The sequence below is a fragment of the Mytilus californianus genome, unplaced genomic scaffold (assembly GCF_021869535.1).
Source record: "Mytilus californianus isolate M0D057914Y unplaced genomic scaffold, xbMytCali1.0.p SCAF_2, whole genome shotgun sequence".
Taxonomy (NCBI): domain Eukaryota; kingdom Metazoa; phylum Mollusca; class Bivalvia; order Mytilida; family Mytilidae; genus Mytilus; species Mytilus californianus.
Genome location: NW_026262668.1, coordinates 8,760,709 through 8,787,841, shown reverse-complemented (window position 1 = coordinate 8,787,841; position 27,133 = coordinate 8,760,709). Strand labels below are relative to the sequence as shown.

Here is a 27,133-nt window from a genome sequence, read left to right as displayed (position 1 = left end):
GCATTATGAAACACCTAGAAAACACACCATTCTAACAGACGCTCAGCATGGCTTCCGTAAACACAGGTCCTGTGATTCTCAACTAATAATCACTATCCAGGATCTTGCCAAAACAGTCGATAACACCGGACAAACAGATGTCATTCTTTTGGACTTCTCTAAGGCATTCGACAAGGTACCACATAGACGACTTATGCATAAATTACATCATTACGGAATACGAGGTAGTCACCATAGCTGGATTAAAGACTTTCTAAACGAAAGAACACAGCATGTCGTCCTCGAAAACGGAAGATCCAACACTGCACCTGTCCAATCAGGAGTTCCTCAGGGCAGCGTCTTGGGGCCCACCCTATTTCTTCTATACATAAACGACCTTCCAGATTACACAGTCAACAAATCATCAGTTAGACTATTTGCAGATGACTGCGTCTTGTACAGGGAAATAAAAAACAGCACAGATGCAGCACTACTACAAAAATATCTGGAGACCCTACAAGAATGGGAGAATGATTGGCTCATTGAATTCCACCCCAACAAATGTCAAGTCATTCACATCACCAACAAGAGAAAACCTATTAGACAGCCATATAACATCCATGGTCATGTCCTAGAGGAAGTCGAAAGCGCAAAATATTTGGGAGCCAACATCCACCACAAACTGAACTGGACTACTCACATAGACCAAGTAGTAAGGAAAGCCAACAACACCAGGGCTTTTCTGCAGAGAAATATATACCAATGCCCACGAAAGACCAAGGAACTTTGTTACAAGACCCTTGTGAGACCACAGATGGAGTATGCCAGCATCATTTGGGATCCACACACAGCAAACAACATTCATAACCTGGAAATGGTACAACGTAGGGCAGCAAGATTCGTTACTGGTGACTACCATCGAACCACCAGCGTAACAAACCTATTACACCAACTGCAATGGCCAACCCTACAAGAACGCAGAGCTGCGAACAAAGTCATAATGATGTACGGCATACTGTAAATTCAGAAATTATTGCGTGCACTTATTATTGCGATTTTGTCATTTTAGACTTAAATGCGATTTTAATTTTTACTATGTTGAGAAAAATCCTGTTTAATTCATATAAAATATTTCAAAATGCGAGTTTAAATTATTGCGTTTACAACTCTGTCGCATTTTTCGCAATAATAAAAACCTCGCAATAATTTCTGAATTTACAGTAGTTAATCACCTGGTTGCAATACCAACATCTTGCCTAATTCCAACAGCAGCAACATTAAGAGGACACAACAAAAGATTTCTTGTTCCATTTGCAAGAACGCAGCTATACCAGCACTCGTTCTTCCCAGACACCATCAGATTATGGAACAGACTGCCACCAACTACTGTAGCCTGCAACTCAATTGACACATTCAAGTGTGAGTTGCAGAAGACAAAGTTGTATTAAGAACTGTGCGCGATTTTAATTGTACATACTATTTTTAACTGCACTGTAAATATTGGTTTGTCTGCACCACGCATCAGTTCGAAAATACACCAGATGGTGGTATGAACTGTATATGGAAGAAGAAGAAGAAGTATTTGTTGTCACCTATTAAAATTAATGCCTAGGATGGTAATTAAACCCATGTGCATTTATGACCTGTTGTTCTCGATGTACATATATGATATATATTAAATGCAAAAAATGCAGCTGTAATGTAAATATGGTAATTAACAATGGTACTATTGTTTGTCTTTCTCTTTTTTAGCCATGGCGTTGTCAGTTTATTTTTCGATTTATGAGTTTGAATGTCCCTCTGGTATCTTTCGCCACTCTTTTACATCATTATAGCCTCATTTTTTTATAAGGACCTAGCTAGACCTATTTCTTAGGCAAGGTATATTATATTACTCTGAAAGCAATATAATCCCTTTGTAAATACTAATTATATTTGCTGTTAAACAATAATAACAAAATAGTGGTTATTTCTAGGTATGCAGTAACAACAACGTGCATTTTAAGTAAACAAACACCAATGAACAACCACATGTTTGTCTGCTGTGTTTAAATATAAAACAACCCATCAGCTTTATTTACACGAATTTTTGCTAAGACCGATGGTTTAACATGTCTGTTTACATTATAAGTTTTATAAACAATTATTTGTTGTTATGACTTGTGTTTGCATGGAAATATAATGAAGATAACATTGATTTTTACCGTAAAAAATTGAATACACACTTTCCAGAGATGTACACACCAAACACATCCTACTTTTGTAATGATGGATGGTAACGTATAGCCACTTATATAACAGTAAATGTAATTGGATAAGCTACCTGAAACAATAAATAATTTGCATATTCATGGCCGGACACGCATTTGTGTCGCTTTTGATTCAATGGAAAAAATGTAAACATTGGAATCCGCCATTTTGACGTAGGAAACAGACTTATTTTCAATCTTGGATTAAAGGACATTGCGCACATTGCCAGCATATCATGCATAATCAGTCATGTAAAAATATATCTTTTAATTTGTTTTCTACACTTACTATTCTATGTTTAAGTTAATTTAATGTTTTAATTTCAAATAGAACAGAACATCGTTCTCAAAGACGACGAAGAAAAATGTATAGGTGGCGCTGGGTATGGTCGTGAACATTTTACATACGGGTAGTTTTTGTGTCTCAACTGTCTGCAGCTATAACTTTGTAAACAAAATATATACGAACCCTGTGGGTATAACCGTATTTCTATTTTTTTATTCTTAAAAACTTCGTAAATCTTGATAAAGAGCATAATCTTTCGTATGGATATCAAGATGATTCCGATTATTATTTTTTAATGATTTTAAAGTTAAACTGACAAGAAAGGTTGACATTCTTTCAAGAACTATTTTGTCTAGCGATTGGTTATCATTGGTATGTAAAAAGTCCAAAACCATAACAAAACGGATCTATTTATATTCTGATTGTTTTACGAGTTGTAAAGACATGCACATAAAAGCGAAAGCTCGTATAAATATGAAAAATATACCAAAGGGATAGCTCAAAATACCATTTAATAACAATAAACATATGGACAGGTTAAGAATGAAATTCTGTATAGTACACAAGTATGTAAAATACGGAACCGAGTTCGGAAAGTAGCTTGGAAGCGGTTAACGACTTCTGGTCAGCGGTATAGGAAAATTGCCTGCGTCATTCTCCAAAAAATGGTTTTGTCTGCAGTACAGGATTTGCAAAAATGTTGAGAAATATACTAAATATGTTACTTACTTGTATTTTTTTGGTACAATCTAATGACCCAACATTATTTGCTCCAAATATAATTAACTATGTACAAAAAGCTTATATTACATGTTATTTATGTGAAATCATTTGAATGGTTGACTGTTGATTGCTACATATATTTAATTATTCAGAAGCAAATATTTCATGTAAATTCAGGACAAGATATGGACAAGTTGTTAATAAGTAGTCTGTAATAAACTTTTAAGGACAACAGCAATACCAAACAAGAGGCTCTCAAGAGCCTGAATCGCTCACCTGTATTTCAGAGGAGAAGATTTTTAAATGTTAGCAAACTTGATGAACAAATTGTGTAAAATTGTCTTTTAAGGGCAATAACTCCTTAAGGGGTCAATTGACAATTTTGGTCATCTTAACTTTTTTGTAGATCTTACTTTGCTGAACATTGTTGCTGCTTACAGTTTATATATATCTATAATAATATTCAAAATAATAACAAACTAGAGGCTCTCAAGAGCCTGTGTCGCTCACCTGACTCTACTTTGGTTTTAGAAATCATGTAAAGATAGATAAAAATCATAACAGATACCCAAATAATGATTGAGGTCAAATTTTGATTAATATTGGTCCCGTTATTTAATAAAATATCCTGGTGGCCATCTTGAACAGTAAATCGGCAACAAAGTAGCAACACTTGGTCAGCACTTCATAAGGAACATTCATGCCATGTTTGGTTTCATTCCATTCAGTGGTACTCTAAAAGAAGACATTTGTATGTATTTCCCATAGGGTCCTGTTAAACTAAGCCCCCCCCCCTAGCGGCCATCTTGGATGATGGATCCACTGCAAAGTAACAACACTTGGTCAGCAACTCATAAGGAACATTCATGCCATGTTTGGTTCAATTCCATTCAGTGGTTCTCTAAGAGAAGAAAATTGTATGTATTTCCCATTGGGTCCTATGTTAAACTAAGTCCTCCGCTGTCGGCCATCTTGAATGATGGATCGGCTACAAAGTAACAACACTTGGTCAGCATCTCATAAGGAAGATTCATGCCATGTTTGGTTTCATTCCATTCAGTGGTTCTCTAAAAGATGACATTTGTATGTATTTCCCATAGGTCCTTTGTTAAACTAAGTCCCCTGCTGTCGGCCATCTTGGATTAAGGACCGACTGCAAAGTAACAACACTTGGTCAGCACCTCATAAGGAACATTCATGCCATGTTTGGTTTCATTCCATTCAGTGGTTCTCTAAAAGAAGACATTTGTATGTATTTCCCATAGGGTCCTATGTTAAACTAAGTCCCCTGCTGTCGGCCATCTTGGATGATGGATCGGCTACAAAGTAACAACACTTGGTCAGAACCTCATAAGGGACATTCATGCCATGTTTGGTTTCATTCCATTCAGTGGTTCTCTAAAAGAAGACATTTGTATGTATTTCCCATAGGGTCCTATGTTAAACTAAGTCCCCTGCTGGCGGCCATCTTGGATGATGGACTGACTGCAAAGTAACAACACTTGGTCAGCATCTCATAAGGAACATTCATGCCATGTTTGGTTCCATTCCATTCAGTGGTTCTCTAAAAGAAGACATTTTTATGTATTTCCCATAGGGTCCTATGTTAAACTAAGTCCCCCGCTGGCGGCCATCTTGGATGATGGATCGGCTACAAAGTAACAACACTTGGTCAGCACCTCATAAGGAACATTCATGCCATGTTTGGTTTCATTCCATTTAGTGGTTCTCTAAAAGAAGACATTTGTATGTATTTCCCATAGGGTCCTATGTTAAACTAAGTTCCCCGATGGCGGCCATCTTGGATGATGGATCGGCTACAAAGTAACAACACATGGTCAGCACCTCATAAGGAACATTTATGCCATGTTTGGTTTTATTCCATTCAGTGGTTCTCTAAAAGAAGTCATTTGTATGCATTTCCCATAGGGTCCTATGTTAAACTAAGTCCCCCGCTGGCGGCCATCTTGGATGATGGATCCACTGCAAAGTAACAACACTTGGTCAGCACCTCATAAGGAACATTCATGCCATGTTTGGTTTCATTCCATTCAGTGGTTCTCTAAAAGAAGTCATTTGTATGCATTTCCCATAGGGTCCTATGTTAAACTAAGTCCCCCGCTGGCGGCCATCTTGAATGATGGATCGGCTACAAAGTAACAACACTTGGTCAGCACCTCATAAGGAACATTCATGCCATGTTTGGTTTCATTCCATTCAGTGGTTCTCTAGAAGAAGTTCAAAATGTAAAAAGTTAACGCCGATGACGGACGACGCTGGACGACGCCGGACGACGGACGCCAAGTGATGAGAAAAGCTCACTTGGCCCTTCAGGCCAGGTGAGCTAAAAACTGCAAAATTTTGTTAAAACTACCAATTCGGTGGCAGCAAACCAACAATGGGTTGTTCAATTCGTCTGATAATTTCAGGGCCGATTGATCTTGACCAATTAAACAAATTGACCCCTATGTTCTATTTTTAGCCATGGCGGCCATGGTTGTAGATGGATCAAAACATCGCATACAATTTATAAACTAGATACCCTAAGGAACATTTAGTTAAAGTTTGAAGGTATTTGGCCCAGTAGTTTCAGAGGAGAAGATTTTTGAAATAGTTTACGACGACAGACGATGACGACAGACGACAATGACGGACGACGACGGATGCCAAGTGATGGCATAAGCTCACATGGGGCCCTTCAGGCCCCGGTGAGCTAAAAATGACCCAACACATTTTTTACCTCATTTACTAGAGAGCTTTTATTGTATTTTGATATATCTGACTTTGAATCCTGACAAACAGTTTTTAAAAGCTCGTCTTACTTCAAATCTGAGTTTTCTTTGCAAAAAACTGATTCACATAATAAATTAGAATTTTGTCTCCTGGCCTTAGATTTAAAACTGCAATACATGTACTTGCCAAAACTGCTGAATCTAGAAAACATTCCATTGTTATCTAATTAAGAGCACAAGCCTTGTCCAAAAAGATATTTTGCCATAGGGTGTCCTATACAAAATTGTTAAATATCTTTTGGGTACAGCTAATATTAATTTTACACAAAACTATACGTAAAATCACTATTTTTTGAAACCTTTCACAAAAAGTTCTTTTGCTATATGTCTTTCACATATACTTTTGAGCAACACAAACCCAACCAAAAACTTTGGTGTTAAGGTGTTCTGGAAGGGTGAGCAGATCTTGCTCCACATGAGGCACTAGTCGTGTTGCTCCTGAGGATGGCACAAGGTTATTTTCTATGGATAAGTTTGTGAATTCCCTCGAATTCTGTTGAGTTGTTTAAGAGTTAAGGTCATATATCCAGAATAAATATCACTGAATCCTATCAGTCCTTTTTAAATATGGAAGGCTCCATAATAGATTGTAAGTATTTGATCAGAGTGCCATTTCTGGCAAATTGTAGGTGTCCTGTCACATTATAACTAGCATAACTTTCTTTTTTTTTTTTCCAGACTATAATATTGTAAAACAATAGAAAAGAGCAAAATAATGGTTCTTTTCATACCTTCTCCTTTCACATTATAAAAAGCATCTTCCAAATTTCTTTTATGTAAAGTAAAATTTAACATGTACAGTAAAATAATTTCTAAATTAATTAATTGATGTAAAATACTGTGGATATCCTTCATTTCATGGGTACTAATTTTCAGGGATTAAAGAAAATTGTATTTTCATTGATATTTGATTTTATGGTTTTGACAAATCTGCATAGAACAAGCCTACCGGAAATTTGTTTTTTTGTTGAAAACTATAAAATTCATGGTTCATCTTTATCAGAGAAATCTTTGAAAATTAGTGGCCATGAAGTATAATGAACCCACAATACACATTTTCAAGATATTAAATTTGTAATTAGTGTCAAATGTAATTATAATACAGCCATAGTACTTTGATGCAAGTTAATCCTGTTTCAAAGACCAATACAATTGGCAGTAGTACAGAGCTAGTGTGAGATGTGTACATATACAGTAAAAGTTTATCAGTATATGCATTCATAATTGTAAATTAATGGATAAAAATGAAAAATTAATTAAAATAACTTTTAAAAATGTCATATACAAATAATATGATCATAATGAAGACTGTAAGTTCTAATAAATGCAATACTAATCCCTGCACTTGTTTGCAATAAAAGAAAAACATGGCAAAAATTTAACAGTAGCAAATTATCTATTAGGGTATTAAATGTACAAGCATTTCAAGCTTCACACTGGAGTTAGATTCCATGTAAAATGGCCATATTTGTACAAATAAAATATTAAAATCAAAGTGCTTGTGAGCACTGAAGGGTAAAGATTGCTTTTATTTTCAATTTTGTGAATTTTGAAATAAAACACTGAATTGTATTTTGCTAGGCAAACTAAAAATTTGAGTTGGAGTTATCGTCCTTGGTTCGTGATTGTACATTTGTAGTTGAACCTATTTGTATAACAGATTCATACACCATGCATTACTTAAATGTAATTTAAAAAAAAAATGTTTTCTTGACAAGTATGATAATTCGTGTACACATCATATTGTAACTAAAATATCAAGTATAACATATCATCAACAAATTGCATGACCTTGACTGGTTAGAATCTAAATAATGATTACTTCACTGCACTATTTTGTTTGAACTATCAAAGGTAGTGATAAACCTTGGAAGATATAGATATAAAGTCAGTAACATAGGGTTTTGATGGCATTTCATGCCATCTTTACCCCAAAAATTAACATGGCATAAACCATGGCAAGTTTCCTTTATTTTGCATTGAATCCACACTACTTGACAGGAAGGAATATATATTGCACCCAATTGTAATTTTAGAGTCAATTCAGGATTCAGAAAATAATTATCAAAGGTGATATTATAGCAATATACCTTGGTAAATAATGATTTCCTGTTTAAGATCATTAAAGCTTCACAGCAAAACTAAAACTATTGTTTTATAAACTTCCATATTACTGCATGTATATAAACATGGATATCAATTTTTAAGTACTTTTTTTTAGCTTACCTAACTATTAATATAATAATTAAACAATTTAATTACATATACCTCAGCATCAGTTGACCATGACCACAAAATTTCATTCAATATATTGAAAAATTCAAAGTATTGGCAAACAGGAAATAGGTATCTAAAAGATTTAAAAGGAGATCACAAGTTACAAGACATCACTGTAAAGCTGCTGACCAAATATAAGGTCTTTCTTTACAGTAGTTTCTAAGAAAAGTGTGAAGAAAATATGTGTTGGAGTAATGGATAAAAGGACAAATGGGAGGACAGACAGAATAGTTGATTACAATATTGCCCCCACTCCAAGTGTGGATGTTTAAATAACAATAAAATGCATAATAAAGTGTAAAGTAATGTTTTGGATACAAAAAATTGCAACTTTATAACTAAAGATTCCCAGACACCCATATTAAAAAAAATTTAACACTGAAAAAATCAAATTTAACCAAAACAATGATTTACAATGTACAATGAACAAGAATATTTCATGAACAAACATGTCAGACATGATTAATAAATTAAACATGAAAGGCACCATTCAACAGCTTCAAGCATGATTTCAGCGGAAAATAACATTATTTTCATGAGTTTATTTTTCCCAATAAACAATGTAGAATATATTAAAACATACTGTGGATTAATTTATTTTCGTTGGTACCAATTTTCACGTTTTTTTTTTTATTTTATAGATTTGCCAGAGTCTGCATTACAAGCCTACAGAAAAATTGATACTTCATTGAACATTTAAAACTGTGGTTAACTTTTTCCCACAAAATCAACAAAAAATAATAATGAATCCACATTAGTAAGCCATGTGTGCTTCTTATAAAGTTTTTTTTTTTAATAAAATTTTTGTTGGTAAAGGATGTATAGAAATGAATGTTAAATGCATCAAAAAATATCAGAAATAACAAGAATTGGGGAAAATAATTTACAAGAATTGATTTAAAATTAAAGTTTTGAACAATGCTAATTGGTGAATTGTTATTGCTGGGCAACGTTTTTATTGAAGAGGCTACAAAATATAAGGTAATTGTTGAAAACGTTTGAAGTGAATACCCTTATGAGAGATAATTCACAAGGAATTCTCCACAAAGTTTGTTAGGGCATTTTAAAAAATTGACAAAAAAGAGGTGTGTGTGTTTGTTAGGTAGGGGGGTCTAACGTATATAAAACTGGTGGTGGGAAATAAATGGGTTCAAGGTATAATAAAATGCTCCGCTGGGGCGCAGCTTGATACGACCGCAGAGGTCGAACCCTGAACAGTTGGGGCAAGTATGGACACAACATTCAAGCTTGATACAGCTCTGAATTTGGATTGTGATTAAATATTTGACACAGCATAGGTTTCTAACACAGAATGAATGTGGTCTAAGAACTTGAAAAATTTTAATTTACCTATTCAAACCATATCATTATTATTTGCTTTTATATATAAATCAGAAATAACCAATTTAAAATGGAAAATTTTAAAGAAAAAAAAAAGGAAAAAAAAGGAAAAAAATCCCCCCCCCAAAACTTTTTGAACCCCCTTATGATTCATCACCCCAAAACTCAATGACAGCCTTCCCTTTGTGGTATGGTACCTTGCAGTACAATTTCAGAGAGATCCATACACTTGAACACAAGTTATTGTCTGGAAACTAGAAAAATGCTTGTTTTTTGGCCCTTTTTTGGCCCCAAATTCCTAAACGTTTATGGCAATTACCCCATAACTCAAACCCAGCTTTCCCTTTGTGATATGGAATTTTGTAGTACAATTTCATAAAGATCCATACACTTACACACAAGTTATTGTCCTGAAACTAGAAAAATGCTGGTTTTTTGCCCCTTTTTGGCCCCTAATTCCTAAAATTTTGAGGCAATTACCCCCAAATTCAATCCCAGCACTCCCTTTGTGATATGGAACCTTGTGGTACAATGTCAGAGAGATCCATACCCTAACACACAAGTTATGTCTGGAAGTTACAAAAATGCTTATTTTTGGCCCCTAATTCCTTTACTGTTGGTACCATAACCCCCAAAATCAATCCCAACCTTCCTTTTGTGGTATTGAACCTTATGGTAAAATTTCATAGAGATCCATTCACTTAAACTAAAGTTAGAGTGCGAAAACCAATGTGTCTTCGGACGTCGCCGACGACACCAACGTCATACCAATATACGACCACAAAACTTTTTTGCGGTCGTATAAAAAGGTATAAAAAGATAATAAACTAATCAATGAAAATTTCTTTGTACGGTAGGGTAAACACATTGTGCCTCCTGACAATTCCTCACTCCCAATTACATTCATTTCTAGAAAACCCTTACCTGGAAGAAACAGAAATTATATACTTGACATATATGTACAGCTTTATCATATTTACATTGTTATACAAGCAAGTCATATATCAACATACAAGATCTTTGGTTTTTGTACATTTAAATAATCTAAATCATAGCAAAATATCACAAATATTAAGCACCATGTTTTCTTAATATATGATATAGGTTCATCTGTATTTCTATAGTATTATATTATGACAAATATCACATATATAGTCCAGGATTAAACAAACCAGTGAATTTCATATGTTTTTCACGATTCAGTGAACGCCATATCTTAATAGTGCAGTCATCACTAACAGTAACTAAAATTTCTGAGTCGCTCGGACTGAATGCTACACAGTTTACTACGTCTTCATGACGAAACTTACTAAGACAAACTCCATAATGGCGATCCCATATATATCCATGTTTATCTTCAGCTCCACTGGAAAAGATAATTATATCGAATTAACAATATGCTGAATCCAAAGACCAATAAAAAGAAATAAAAAAAAAAATCCCACACAATCTTTAAATGGAGAGACTACAAATACTTCTGTCAAAGAAAAAATAACTTTTATAAGGAAATCAGAACTAAAGAATAAGGAGTCTGAACACCTTGCTCAAAAGAAAATAGTTTCTGATACAAATTAAGCAACAGATGATTTTGGTTTCATCAATCAAAAAATCTTTCAAATCTTTTTGCGCTGTAAGGTATTTCAAGGAGATTAGTATTGAAAATTGGCCAATCAGAATAAATAAATTGCTTTGCCGAGCGCAGCTGGATACGACCACAAAGGTCCAACCCTGAACAGTTGGGGCAAAAATTGACACAATATTCGCGCTTGATACAGGTCTGAATTTTGATTGTAATTCAATATTTGACACATATTAGGTTTCTGACACAGAATAACTGTAGTCAAAGAACTTAGAATTGGTTATATGATTTGAATTTATATTCAATTTTTTGCTTATGGGCAATACACTATGCTGTTGCCAATTGACCTCCCCCCCCCTTTTTTTCAAAAAAAAAAAATTGAAGGATTTTCTTTTTGACTTCTGAAATCTTGAGGAGAAAAAATTGTCCCCCCCCCAATTTTTTTTTAACCTCCTCCCCCCCCCCCCCCCTCTTTTTCCAAAAAAAAATTCTTTCCCTCAGTCATGGTCATAATTTCAATTCAAATTTCCATGGAGTTTGCAACCATAACAACCCATTTAAATACATCATAAAAGTCTTAAAATAGAAAATGACTTACATAATCATAGCTAAATATAATTAACCTTGATCAGAATTTTTAAAATTATTAAAATAGTAACTACTAAAAATTCGTAAGGGTTCCGCGGAACCCAGTGTCTCGCCTACTTTTTCTGTTAATCGCAGGCTCAATAAAAATATTCCTCTTGATACTATCTTTTGATTGAAAGAAGCTTCTGTCCAAGTTTGGTAAAAATCTAGGATAGTTTATGAATCTAATAAATGTTTAAAAACTTTAACTGCAGACTGAATGTAATGTTAACTGGAAGAAAACAAAATTTCCTTCTAGATACTAGCATTTGATCATAAACAAGCTTCTGTCCAAGTTTGGTACAAATCCAAAATAGTATAAGAAAGTTATTAAAATTTTAAAAACTTTAACCACAGAGTGAATATGTTGTTTCCTGGCAGAAAATCTAAGTCCATTTAAAAGTAAAATACGGAAAAAATGGATTTATTTTTTTACAAAATTTCCTTCTAGATACTAGCTTTTGATCATAAACAAGCTTCTGTCCAAGTTTGGTACAAATCCAAAATAGTATAAGAAAGTTATTAAAATTTTAAAAACTTTATCCACAGAGTGAATGTGTTGTTTCCTGGCAGAAAATCTAAGTCCATTTAAAAGTAAAATAAGGAAAAAATGGATTTATTTTTTTACAAAATTTACTTCTAGATACTATCTTGTGATCATAAACAAGCTTCTGTCCAAGTTTTTCAAAAACTTTAACCACAGCATGAATATTTGTGGACGCCGCCGACGACGACGGAAAGTAGGATCGCTTTGTCTCGCTTTTTCGACTAAAGTCGAAGGCTCGACAAAAATGAATTGACAGCTAATCACCTCAAGACAATAAAAAAATTCTTTATACACAATTTAACTACGACGATGACGCCGACGTCAAACCAATATACGACCGCAAAATTTTTTTGCAGTCGTATAAAAATTGTCATTGGTGGGCATGTTTTACATTGGATAAGAATCAAATGAGAACTGTTAGTAGAAGACCTTCAGTACAACATTCCTGGAAATTTTGATGAAAGTCGGAAGGAATAACTGTTTTTCTTTTTTTTAGGTTTGTGTAATATTATGAGTACAAATTAGCCTTTTCAATAGTCGTCTGGCGCGAAAAGGACAATAATCAATTTTAGAATTTAATATTTTCGGAGACGGTCAATTTCCGGATTTGCATGCTTTATCATCATGTTTTTTTCTTTGGCCGTCGATGATGACACTATTGCTGCATTCTTTGACAATAAGGTATATTTAACAAGACAGTATTATCAATGTATTATCGTGGTATCAATATATGTTAGCAATGTTAGATACCAGAATTAATTGTTATTTTGGCAAGGACAATTCATCACTTCCCCTGAAAACATGATTTTGTACAAGTTCACTTATTAGCATCTCTGGGCGGCTAAGCAGATCAATTTCCTGATGATTTTTACTACGGCATTCTGATTTTTATTAATTGCTACATATTAACGCTTTTTTTAAATCAATTTTTGTTTATATTATCAACAAATAAGAGTAACATACCTCTGCGGTCGTATCAAGCTGTGCCCAGCGGAGCATTTTATTTAAAAATGTTTATAGGTTAATCTCAATAACAGACACCAAGTGATGTCAATAGATTAAAAAGCTGGTCTATGGATTCAAGTGAGCACGCTTTAACCAGTTTGAAGGACATATGAAGAAATAACATTAAGTTTACTGGAAAAAAATATTCAGTAAAATCATTTAAAAAACTTTAAGTTAAGAAATGCTTGTATGCATCTATTATAGCTGTTTTTGAACAATGGACAAAAATGAGAAATTAATTATTGGGATTTAAGCAATTGCTGCGTACAAATAGTGCTACCAAAATTTTAAATGTAAGTTTTTATTTTTTGCTATTAAACTATCTTGTCACAAATTTCCCAAAAATAAAAACATAGCAAAATATTTTTGAATTTACAGTATCAAGCATCCTTTTAAAATGGGAATTTTAAGCATTTTGGAAGGACAAAGTCTTTCCCAAAAATAAACATGGCATCTTATTTGTCACTATGTAGCATATTTTAACTGATGACACCAATATGAGAGGGTTTATGTTACCACTTCCCTAACAGAGGTGATCATTCCACTATGGTTAAAAAACAGAAATGCAATGTCTTTAATTGAATCAATATTTTTGTGGACAATTTACCTGGCAACATACTGCTGACTAACATCCAGGAAAATGAAGAAACATTCATCATTAGGAGTGTAAGCTTTGTGTGCTCTATACATTGTACCAACTTCTGTCAATCTCAGTAAGTCTATCACATGGATATCAATCTCCTGAGCAATAGGTGGTGGAGCTAATGGATTTTGTATGTCATAATCCTTTGGCCAAGGTCGACAGTTCACATACAGGTACCTGCAATATCGATCAGAATTAGTTCACTTAGCCGCACACTGAGCCATATATATATATATATATATATATATATACAAGTCTAGAGATTTGCACAACGATACTAATATAAGATGGTATTATACGAAGATGTTGTTAATAAATCGTGTTGACAAATATTTCGGCTTAACAAATAGCCTTCTTCGGTGTCAATTATTTTAACAATACTGATAATATGTATAAAAATAGCTCAATAATACAGGTAAGTTTTGGTCTATTGATTTAATCCAAAATCCTGAACATCATAATATAAAACAAAACTCAATACTCAAATATACGTGACTGTGTATATTTACAACCCAAAATGAGTAAAAAATAAAACTTAGTATTTTTTATTGATGCCGTTTGGATGATGTACATTTAGTTCCTTTATCCAAAAGCTTTCCCGAACCTGTCGCTGGGCATCACTCCAGTGAATGTTCTGTTCAATCACTAGGATCTTCATGCGGTTAAAGTCATCAAGTGTGTGACCAGATTGTCTGAAATGCTGAGAAACTGGGAGAAGTGGCTTCTTAGAGATATCACTCCTATGGCCATTGAGGCGTTTGTGGAAAGGCTGCTTTGACTCACCAACATATTGGAGGCCACAAACCGAACATTCTAGAATGTAAATAACATTCATACTTTTGCAGTTAACATTGCAAAATATCTTATAGTTATTTTCGGTTGCCTTACTGTGAAAAGTTGATGAGTGATGCATCTGTAGGCAGCATTTGCAGCGTTTTTCATCACACGAACGACATTCTCCAGAAGTACTTCTGTTATCAGACACTTCAGCCCGCACCAGCAGGTTACGCAGACTATTGGGTTGCCTAAAAGCTATCATGGGAGGCTCGGGAAAAATCTTGGATAGTTTGGAATTCTTTTCAACTGTTTTCCAATGCTCACGAATGACACCGAAGCTGTTTTTGAGAGATGGGTGGTAAGTAAGAACACATGGAGTCCTTTTATTTTTCTTTTTATATTTGTATTCTAACAGTTTACTCCTTGGAATAGTTTCCGCTTTCTGAAAGCCTTTTTGGATAGTTTTGTGTTTGTAGCCCCTTCTCTTCAAGCGGGTTTCGAGTTGACCTAGTTGTTTTTTAGTTGTTTCTGAGTTGGAACATATTCGCTTGACTCTGAGTGCCTGACTGTACGGGATGCTCTTAGTACAATGAGCAGGATGGCAACTTTTAGGGGACAGATATTGGTGAGTGTCAGTAGGCTTAGAATATAGATCAGTGGATATGATGCCATCTGTGAGCGAGCTGGAGGTATCGAGGAAGGTGATTTTGGATTTAGATTTCTCATGAGTAAATTTGATACTTGGATGTATGTTGTTGGCATGAGTGATGAATGTATCTAAATCCTCGTCACTTTTATTCCATTTCATATCCACATCATCTATAAATCTAAACCAGGAAAGCGGTTTTTCGGTGGAAGATTCAAGGAGTTGTTTTTCTAATTTGCCCATAAATATGTTGGCATATGATGGAGCCATTTTGGTGCCCATAGCAGTTCCATTAACTTGCAGATAATGGTCTCCATCAAAAGTGAAGTTGTTGTTTTTGAGTACCAGCGTGAGCATTTTGACCAGGCATTCAGTAGGTGGATATTTCACTGGTCGGGAATTCCAAACTTCTTTACATGCATCAATGCCATCTGCATGTGGAATATTCGTGTAGAGGGAGGTGACGTCCATAGAGACAAGTGTCGTGTCGGAGGGGAGTGGATTTAAGGCCTGCAATTTTCTAAGATAATCGGTAGTATCTTTGATGTGAGATGGTAAGTCCTCAACATGTTGACGAAGATGGAAGTCAACGAATTCCGATATTTTTTCCGTCGGATGACCGTTCGCTGAAACTATAGGTCTTCCTGGGTTATTGGCCTTATGAATTTTAGGTAAAAGATAAAATCTGCCCGGTTTTGGATTTTCTGGTTTCAAATATTCTAGAGTCTTTTCATCGATGAAACCATCGTTGTGCATTTCTACCAAACTATCAGTTATTTCTCTGCTAAAAGATGTTGTAGGATCAGAGTCTAGTTTTTGGTAGAACCTTGCATCGCCAAGTTGTCGTTCAGCCTCTTGAATATAGGCAGATTTATCCATGACAACCACTGCACTGCCTTTGTCTGCAGGTTTAATGACGATATTGTCGTTAGATCGTAAGTTTTTCAGTGCAGTTCGTTCTTCATTGGTAAGATTGTCAAAAGGTTTATTGTTATTTCTAGTATTTCTAATAATGTCCGACTTAAAATTGTCAATAAATGATTCCAAGGTGGCATTTTTGCTCGGTTTAGGGATCCAAGTACTCTTTTTTATAAATTTGTAGTTGTTTTCGTCTTCTGAAATTTCTGAGTCGCTATCCGAGCATCTGTTGTTGTTCTCCTTCGACGCGAAATATTCCTTAATGCGTAGACTTCTGGCAAAATTGTCAAGGTCTTCCGACAATTTAGTTTCATTGACAGGGGCAGGTAAAGGACAGAAATTTAAGCCTCTCGAGAGAAGAGATGTTTCAGCTTCCGTTAACTGGTGTTTGGAAAGATTGACCACAATGTTGGAGGGCGAATCAGTCTCTAGTGACCTACGTTTAAAGCGCCTTACTCGTTTTCTCTTTTTTTCAGATGGTAAAGAAGGATTGATATGTTCTATGCCATCCCTACGGAATTTTCTTTTCTGCCTTTCACTCAAATTTTGAGATTGTATGGTTGTTATGTCTTTAAGGCGAGCACTGATAGCATCACAATTGTCAGATGTGAGATCTTTTTTGCAGCTATTTGAAAGGATGTTAAATTCGCCAGTAAGAGTTTTCAGATATTCTTCGCAGTGTTGTTTGAGGAGGACCATTAACCGCTTGGAACAATGGTAGAGGGTTTGATCCCATTCACTGCGAAGAATATCTGAAAACTCTTACTGGCGAATTTAACATCCTTTCACTACAAAAGTCAAAAAGTCTGAAAAGACCAGTTTTTGTCTGAATTTGCATGAATTTTTACTCAACATTCTTAATTTGTCTGAATAATTTTTAAAAATTCTTGACATAGTATGAATTTGTCTAATAAGGTTCTTGATTTTTCTTGACAAGTGTCTTGACAGTATGAACATTGTCTTAAAATTTCTAGACACTTCCTGTATCATCTGATAAGAGTCTGGATTAGTCTCGACCAATTCTTGACTGTCTTAAATTTGTCTCAATCTGTCTCGACATATTCTTGACATTCTAAATAATGTCTGAATATGTCTCGACATATTCTTGACAGTCTTAAATATGTCTTGACACTATCTCAACAGTATAAATTTCGCCTGAAATGTGAACAGACTTATTCTGCACTGTTTATGACATTCTATTGCTGTTATATACACCTTTTTATTATGGCTAAACTAAACTTTGAAGAATCAAGGACTAATTTGGTATAGTAAGATACCCTTTTGGTGCAACTAAGTTGGAATACCCTGAATAATCCCCCATGTAGTTTAATTTTGATTTATTTTTATTAAATATTTAAGTAATTGTTTTCACTTGGAATATAAGTCGGAGGTATTGATAAACAGCATTTAGATTTTTGCCGTCGCAAAACTGCCAGTCAAATTTGCTTTACTAAAATAGGTGTCTTGTATCTCTTTTGGACCCCACAATTCATCTTTTGGGTTTGTGTGGCTAAAAAAAAAGGGGGGGCTTTCGTTTTTGTCCTGTGACTTTTTGTCCGTGACTTTTTGTCTGTGACTTTTTGTCCTGTGACTTTCTGTCCTACATTCGTTCTAAAAAATGAATAAGGTTTTTGAATCAAGATGGGAACAAATTCTTTGACCTAAACGAAAGCCCCCCTCTTTTTTTAGCCACACAAACCCAAAAGATGAATTGTGGGGTCCAAAAGAGATACAAGACACCTATTTCAGTAAAGCAAATTTGACTGGCAGTTTTGCGAACGGCAAAAATCTAAATGCTGTTTGTCAAGAATGTAGGACAGAAAGTCACAGGACAAAGAGTCACAGACAAAAAGTCACGGACAAAAAGTCACAGGACAAAAAGTCACAGTTCAGTTTTGAGATTATTTTTCTTTAAACAAGAAAACACTAATTTAAAAAATAAAATTTTTGTTTTTTCTTGAACTATTATATATGAAGCAACTTTGTAATTAAAATTTATTCAATAAATATCAATAATGATTAAATAATTGTTTGAAAACAAAATGTCAAAGTGGCTTGGTACTTAAATGGCTTCATTGTGCCAAGAAATATATCCTTTGCATGATTAAAATTTGATAAATTTTCATTTATCAAGGCTTATGAACAATTTCCTAAACTTAAAAATGAATATATGTAATAAAAAGAAAATATTTCAAGATCTTTCTCTTATATAGTCAAACAATTGTCAACAAATTATTTGTGACTTTTTGTCCTGTGACTTTTTGTCCTATCAAATTTGTGACTTTATGTCCTGTGACTTTTTGTCCTGTGACTTTCTGTCAGTTTACCTTTAGAACAACCCAAAAACATTTTTTTATTCAAATTTGAGTGTTGAATTTTATAATTTTTTATCAAAAATAAATATTTGTGATAACTCCTTCCTGAAAAGAAAAAAATGTTTAGATCTATATTATGCATGTCTGTTTGAGAACCATTTCATAAGACCGATGATTTCTATAGAAATCATTGATGGGACCCATTAAAAATACATTTTTTTTATTATTCCTGGAGTAGATAATAATTTTCTTTTAATCTTTGGGAATTACTCAATTTGTTTTTATGTTAAAATAATTAACTTCATAATTTTGATGAAGAAAATCCATTTCAATTCAATTTTTTTCCATCAAAATGATGATTTTCATTTTCATCTATCAACAAACTTTTTAAATTGTAGTGGCATGGTCGGTCAACTGATAAGTTGTATGGCTGATTACAGGTAAAGCAATAACATCTATTTGACAGTTGTGTGTACTCTGGGGTGTGGAATACCTTAATTTTATGGGGAACATCCTGTCCATGTGTAATACTTAATATATTCCAACAGATGACATTACACAAATTTTTCTTCTGTTAAATGAATGATTTGTATATCATCATAATTTGCTATTTATATAAACCACATTTTGGTATAATAATTATTTACCATATCAACATTGAATATTATGAATGTAGAATGAAATATGTCTACAGTATGATTGGTTTGAATCATTTAATTTATAAGATTTAGGAATCAAAATTTGTAATTATTTAAAAACCCACATTGAAATTGTTTTATATCAACACACCCAAATTTGAATTATTTTATACTTTAGATTTCATAGCCATATTTGCATTTGTAAAAATATTTATATACCCAAATTTTCAATTATTTTACATGCCCAACTTTTATTTTTGTTGTAAAGAAGTGTAACTTGAAACAACAGTATATCATATAAAGAGAAATAAAGATTAAAGTTATATCATGAATATTGGTCATGATTTGTAAAACTCAGAACTGTCAAGTAAATTTAAGACACAATTCAAAATGTTCAGAATATGTCAAGCCATACTGAGAAAAAATAAGAATGTCGAGAATATGTCGAGAAATTTCAAGACAGTATTCAAATGTCAAGAATTTGTCAAGAAATTTTAAGACCATATTCAGAATGTCGAGAATATGTCGAGTAAATTTCATACAAATTTAATATAAATGAGAATTTGTCAAGAAAAATTAAGACACAAGTCATACTTTTGGAGAATGTCGAGTAAAAGTTCATGCAAATTAAGACAAAAACTGGTCTTTTCAGACTTTTAGACTTTTGTAGTGTTTCAAATAGCTGCAAAAAAGATCTCACATCTGACAATTGTGATGCTATCAGTGCTCGCCTTAAAGACATAACAACCATACAATCTCAAAATTTGAGTGAAAGGCAGAAAAGAAAATTCCGTAGGGATGGCATAGAACATATCAATCCTTCTTTACCATCTGAAAAAAAGAGAAAACGAGTAAGGCGCTTTAAACGTAGGTCACTAGAGACTGATTCGCCCTCCAACATTGTGGTCAATCTTTCCAAACACCAGTTAACGGAAGCTGAAACATCTCTTCTCTCGAGAGGCTTAAATTTCTGTCCTTTACCTGCCCCTGTCAATGAAACTAAATTGTCGGAAGACCTTGACAATTTTGCCAGAAGTCTACGCATTAAGGAATATTTCGCGTCGAAGGAGAACAACAACAGATGCTCGGATAGCGACTCAGAAATTTCAGAAGACGAAAACAACTACAAATTTATAAAAAAGAGTACTTGGATCCCTAAACCGAGCAAAAATGCCACCTTGGAATCATTTATTGACAATTTTAAGTCGGACATTATTAGAAATACTAGAAATAACAATAAACCTTTTGACAATCTTACCAATGAAGAACGAACTGCACTGAAAAACTTACGATCTAACGACAATATCGTCATTAAACCTGCAGACAAAGGCAGTGCAGTGGTTGTCATGGATAAATCTGCCTATATTCAAGAGGCTGAACGACAACTTGGCGATGCAAGGTTCTACCAAAAACTAGACTCTGATCCTACAACATCTTTTAGCAGAGAAATAACTGATAGTTTGGTAGAAATGCACAACGATGGTTTCATCGATGAAAAGACTCTAGAATATTTGAAACCAGAAAATCCAAAACCGGGCAGATTTTATCTTTTACCTAAAATTCATAAGGCCAATAACCCAGGAAGACCTATAGTTTCAGCGAACGGTCATCCGACGGAAAAAATATCGGAATTCGTTGACTTCCATCTTCGTCAACATGTTGAGGACTTACCATCTCACATCAAAGATACTACCGATTATCTTAGAAAATTGCAGGCCTTAAATCCACTCCCCTCCGACACGACACTTGTCTCTATGGACGTCACCTCCCTCTACACGAATATTCCACATGCAGATGGCATTGATGCATGTAAAGAAGTTTGGAATTCCCGACCAGTGAAATATCCACCTACTGAATGCCTGGTCAAAATGCTCACGCTGGTACTCAAAAACAACAACTTCACTTTTGATGGAGACCATTATCTGCAAGTTAATGGAACTGCTATGGGCACCAAAATGGCTCCATCATATGCCAACATATTTATGGGCAAATTAGAAAAACAACTCCTTGAATCTTCCACCGAAAAACCGCTTTCCTGGTTTAGATTTATAGATGATGTGGATATGAAATGGAATAAAAGTGACGAGGATTTAGATACATTCATCACTCATGCCAACAACATACATCCAAGTATCAAATTTACTCATGAGAAATCTAAATCCAAAATCACCTTCCTCGATACCTCCAGCTCGCTCACAGATGGCATCATATCCACTGATCTATATTCTAAGCCTACTGACACTCACCAATATCTGTCCCCTAAAAGTTGCCATCCTGCTCATTGTACTAAGAGCATCCCGTACAGTCAGGCACTCAGAGTCAAGCGAATATGTTCCAACTCAGAAACAACTAAAAAACAACTACGTCAACTCGAAACCCGCTTGAAGAGAAGGGGCTACAAACACAAAACTATCCAAAAAGGCTTTCAAAAAGCGGAAACTATTCCAAGGAGTAAACTGTTAGAATACAAATATAAAAAGAAAAATAAAAGGACTCCATGTGTTCTTACTTACCACCCATCTCTCAAAAACAGCTTCGGTGTCATTCGTGAGCATTGGAAAACAGTTGAAAAGAATTCCAAACTATCCAAGATTTTTCCCGAGCCTCCCATGATAGCTTTTAGGCAACCCAATAGTCTGCGTAACCTGCTGGTGCGGGCTGAAGTGTCTGATAACAGAAGTACTTCTGGAGAATGTCGTTCGTGTGATGAAAAACGCTGCAAATGCTGCCTACAGATGCATCACTCATCAACTTTTCACAGTAAGGCAACCGAAAATAACTATAAGATATTTTGCAATGTTAACTGCAAAAGTATGAATGTTATTTACATTCTAGAATGTTCGGTTTGTGGCCTCCAATATGTTGGTGAGTCAAAGCAGCCTTTCCACAAACGCCTCAATGGCCATAGGAGTGATATCTCTAAGAAGCCACTTCTCCCAGTTTCTCAGCATTTCAGACAATCTGGTCACACACTTGATGACTTTAACCGCATGAAGATCCTAGTGATTGAACAGAACATTCACTGGAGTGATGCCCAGCGACAGGTTCGGGAAAGCTTTTGGATAAAGGAACTAAATGTACATCATCCAAACGGCATCAATAAAAAATACTAAGTTTTATTTTTTACTCATTTTGGGTTGTAAATATACACAGTCACGTATATTTGAGTATTGAGTTTTGTTTTATATTATGATGTTCAGGATTTTGGATTAAATCAATAGACCAAAACTTACCTGTATTATTGAGCTATTTTTATACATATTATCAGTATTGTTAAAATAATTGACACCAAAGAAGGCTATTTGTTAAGCCGAAATATTTGTCAACACGATTTATTAACAACATCTTCGTATAATACCATCTTATATTAGTATCATTGTGCAAATCTCTAGACTTATATAATTTGTTTCCTTATCTGCACAGTATCGTCTATTCTAGACGATCCGGTACATAGTAAATTTGCTGGTTGGTCCTTTTTATAGACTTCTATATATATATATATATATATATATATATATATCCAGAGAGAGAAATAAACATAAAATGATTTGCAGACCAATGAGTCTTTTAAAAAGTTGCTTTTCATGTCAGAGTTGTTTATTTATTTTATTTTATCTTTTTTCTTTTTTTGGGCATGAAATAATACAAGCTTCTATGACCTTATTTCTCTAAAATTGACACTCCAGGGACTTTTTTTTAGAAACTTGTTTGCAATACAGCCTGGTTAACAAATATGTTTTGTTCAAATTAGTCATGTGTTTTGTCAAGGTTTTCAGGTAGAATTTTATATTCACATATGATCAGGAGATAAAGATTTCTTTTGACATCAGTCACAAGGTTTTCAGGTAGAATTGTATATTTACCTATGATCAGGAGATAAGGCTAATCCTATGATATGACCATGCATGTCTATAACTTTATCAAGTTTATCATATGCTATAGATTCCAATGCAGGAGAATTGAATTCAATATCTGGTAAAAGTGGTCTTTCATCTCCCAATATCTTTTCCAATGGCTTAATTCTCTTAATTCCAATCTGATGTGGTGTGTATGTCTTAGAACCCTGTGTAAATATTAAGAATTTATCTAAAATGTTCCCTTTCTGTGGACTAGAAGAGTCAGCAGTTATAAAGTTTGGGTAAGTTATGCTTGTATCTCCCATATGAAGAGAAGACGTAGGATTCCAATCATCCAATGCCACCCTGTGGTCATTACTCCTAAAGAAATGTGACTGGATAGGTGAACCAAATGTGGCTCCATCTAAGTACATGCCACCATGGCAGGAACATGAACTCCCACAGGCACACTGACTAGAACTGGAATTCTGAGCGGAGTTGTTTCTGTTAGATGTATCAAGGATCGAACCATTGGTAGGATTAACTGAATTACCACTAATGGAAGTATCTATTGTTTCTGAAGACAAAGAGACACATTTAGTTGTTTTTTCAACTAGTTTATCTACATCCGGCATAGAGATATCTTTATCCTCAGTGCCTCTTATCGGATTTTGATTATTCAAATTAGGCATTTCATTGTCACTTAGCTGTCTAATCAAATCATCTTCTGAAAAAGAACTGTGATTACTACTACACTGATTTGACATTTTACTGTTTTCAGACTTTTGAGGAAATTTCTTATGACTTTTCTCAGCATCACGATATTCTTGTTTATACTCAATAGTTCCTAGAAATTTCTCTTTATTTTTCTTAGCAATTTTGGAAGAGCTCTCATTATTGTCTCTTTCAGTTTTATCCTGTACACGTTTGCTCCCTTTTCCAGTCTCTTCTTTGTCATCTGTTTCCATGACCTCTCGACAGCTAGCAACCATAACAGTCCGAACTGAACTAGCATTAATATTTTTCAGTTTATATAATCTCATCACCACTGATTCATGTTCATTTTCTGTGTCTTGAAAAGCCTGAAATAAATGCAAGTTATCTACAGAATTTTGATACTGTAAAACATTATTCTAGAGTAAATATTTTAGAAGAATTAATACAAGAATTCAAATATTCAAAAATATTCAAAAAGTGACTGAACAACACATTTATTCATGAATTAGTATATAGCAAGAGTGACTTATCTAGGTTGTTCAGTCACAGGTTAAAATTTTTGGATGTTTAAATTCTTGGATAAGTTATTCTTTTCATTACATTGTCTTTTAATGTAAATAAAGTAGACCATGCAAGGAACTATATTTTTTTAACCCGTTCTCCAAATACGTTTTTATGTAATGTCATTGACAACACCTATTGTTGTATGACATCAAAGGAGTGAAATTACATGGTTTCTTACACATGTGATATTATCATGTTTTATTTGACTGAGAAATCACTGCATTACACTGTAACTAATGTAAAAAATATACATATTTTCTGTGTATTCATTATTATCTGTGGGGTACTAAATTTTGTGAATATACTTGAACCATAAATTTCAGTGTTTAACAAAATGCAAGTTTCCTTTAAGACTTATATAAGTGCCCATGAACAGAGGTGGATTAAGGGGAGGGGCCAGGTTGCCAGGGCCCCCTTTATATGAAGCTACATATATGGTTAATGCTTAGACCTTTTACATGTCCAACTCCAAACATTACTTACTTTGGGGACCCTCTCTGGGCCCCCCCCTTTTCAGAATCCTAGATCCTCATCTGATGAAAATAAATGGTTCAACACTCAACAGTATTGTTTTAATATCATGTGTTGGCAAAGTTGAATATTGCATATTTCTAATTATAATTTTGGATGCCAAAGTAAAATGTAATGAGTTACATATTCCTCCCACCATTGCTAGCTGGATATAGATACTGTCTGATGTAATTTTTGTCCAAACCAATCAGTTGGCAAAATGTAAATGTTTAAAAGATTTAAGATATATTGAATAGATAAACAGATGGTCATAAGATTCATCAAATCATATTACAGTGAAGGCTGTTAACGTTATAACCAAAACTTTTGGGACTAAATTGTTTTCAAATTAGACAGGTTTTCTGCTTAAACAGTTAAAATTGCTAATGTTAATTAATTGTCCTCATTTCATAGATTCCATCTTTAATAAAACCAATAAGCGAATCTATTGCTACATGTTTAGGGTCCTTACCTTGGTCCCCTTTAGTAGGGAAAATGAAATTCAATTTCAAAACAGAAACAAAAGACAAAATCAAAGTGTTAAAATACAAGATATGGTTATAATCTCAATTCAAATTTCCAATGGAGTTTGCAACCATAAAAACCCATTTAAATACATCATAAAAGTATTGAAATAGAAAATGATATACATAATCATAGCTAAAATTAATATACCTTCATCAGCATTTAATAGCAACTTCTAAAAATTAATTGACAGCTAATCACCTCAAGACAATACAACATTTCTTTATAACAAAACCATTGTAAGGGAGGTAACTCCTAATGCTAAAAAAACCCCAAACTAATGATATTTATCACAAATAAACAATTCTGAATATGAAAATTTATTACCTCTGAACCCTTTGATATACACTATTATTATATTATATATACTCCCACCACAGTATTTGATGTTTCTAGAAACAGCTAAAAAATAATTCATACTAGAACTAGCTGACAACTTTAATTTACATAAATTAAAAGCAATGTAAGGGAGATAATTCAAATATAACATTTTTGTAATTATTATCTTTTAAATTTTATTTAATGTTTATTAAATCAAACAAAACAAATTTTATAGCCTTAGGACCAAAATTTGGGCCAATTAGAAAATGGGCCCAACAACCAAACACACAGTTAGATTCAGCATATGAAAAAAATTGTAATACTAATAGCATGAAAAATTGTAATACTTATAGCAAAAAGTCCCAACATAAAGAATCAAAGCTTTCTCAAATTCAAAATCCCAAAATATTGTTCTCTTCTATATACTGTAAATTATCATGAATCAATCGAATGCTATCCCTTATATAATGCTTAATGGTCCAATATCTATTTCATAGAGATCCAAAGACCAATACTTAAGTAATAGTCCATTAACCAGGAAACCCTTGTTTTTCCCCCCTTTTTTGCGCCTAATTCTTAACGGTTTGAGCCATAACCCCCCAAAGCCAATCCTAACCATCCCTTTGTGGTATGGAAACTTGTGGTATAATTTCAGAGAGATCCATACACTTTTCCACAAGTTATTGTCTGGAAACTAGAAAAATGCTTATTTGGGCTCCTTTTTTACCCCTTATTCCTAAACTGTTGGGACCATAACCCTCAAAATCAATCCCAACCTTCCTTTTGTGGTTTTAAACCTTGTATTTAAATTTCATAGATTTCTATTTACTTATACTAAAGTTTATGTTCAGAAACCAAATGTCTTCGGACGACGCTGATGCAGACGACGTGATACCAATATATGACCGCAAAATATTTTGCGGTCATATAAAAATATATAGGACTAATAAAGGCCAGAGGCTCCTGACTTGGGACAGGCGCAAAAATGCGGCAGGGTTAAACATGTTTTGTGAGATCTCAACCCTCCCCTATACTTCTAGCCAATGTAGAATAAACAAACACACAGCAATACCCACAGTAAAACTTAGTTCAAAAGAAGTCTGAGTCTGATGTCAGAATAGGTAACAAAAGAAACTAAGCAAAATGACAATGTTACATAAATTAACAAAGGACTACTAGCAGTTACTGACATGCCAGCTCCAGACCTCAATTAAACTGAATGAAAGATTATGTCTTCATCATATGAAAATAGTTATTTCCCATATTAATAACTAAATAGAAGAACATGATTGGAACTGCCCTTTCTGGCCAATAGATG

General features: G+C 34.0%; 1 protein-coding gene across 8 annotated transcripts in view; it reads right to left on the bottom strand.

The window, feature by feature from the left end:
• LOC127727854 (F-box/WD repeat-containing protein 5-like) overlaps positions 1-27,133 on the bottom strand; it is a 125,061-nt gene that overhangs the window by 85,428 nt on the left and 12,500 nt on the right. For 5 of the 8 annotated variants that reach the window (XR_007993867.1, XR_007993866.1, XR_007993863.1 and 2 more), the window contains exons 6-8: positions 23,206-24,260; positions 14,013-14,225; positions 10,168-11,013 (exon numbers count right to left, since the gene is read on the bottom strand). Coding sequence is in view for 1 of the 8 variants with exons in the window: in XM_052234973.1 (XP_052090933.1) it covers positions 10,791-11,013; positions 14,013-14,225; positions 23,206-24,260 (1,491 nt within the window). In the remaining 7 variants the exon portion in view is untranslated. Of the gene's footprint in view, positions 1-9,771; positions 11,014-14,012; positions 14,226-23,205; positions 24,261-27,133 lie in introns of those variants that run through there. The other 3 variants (XR_007993869.1, XR_007993868.1, XM_052234973.1) reach the window with 3 other exon arrangements.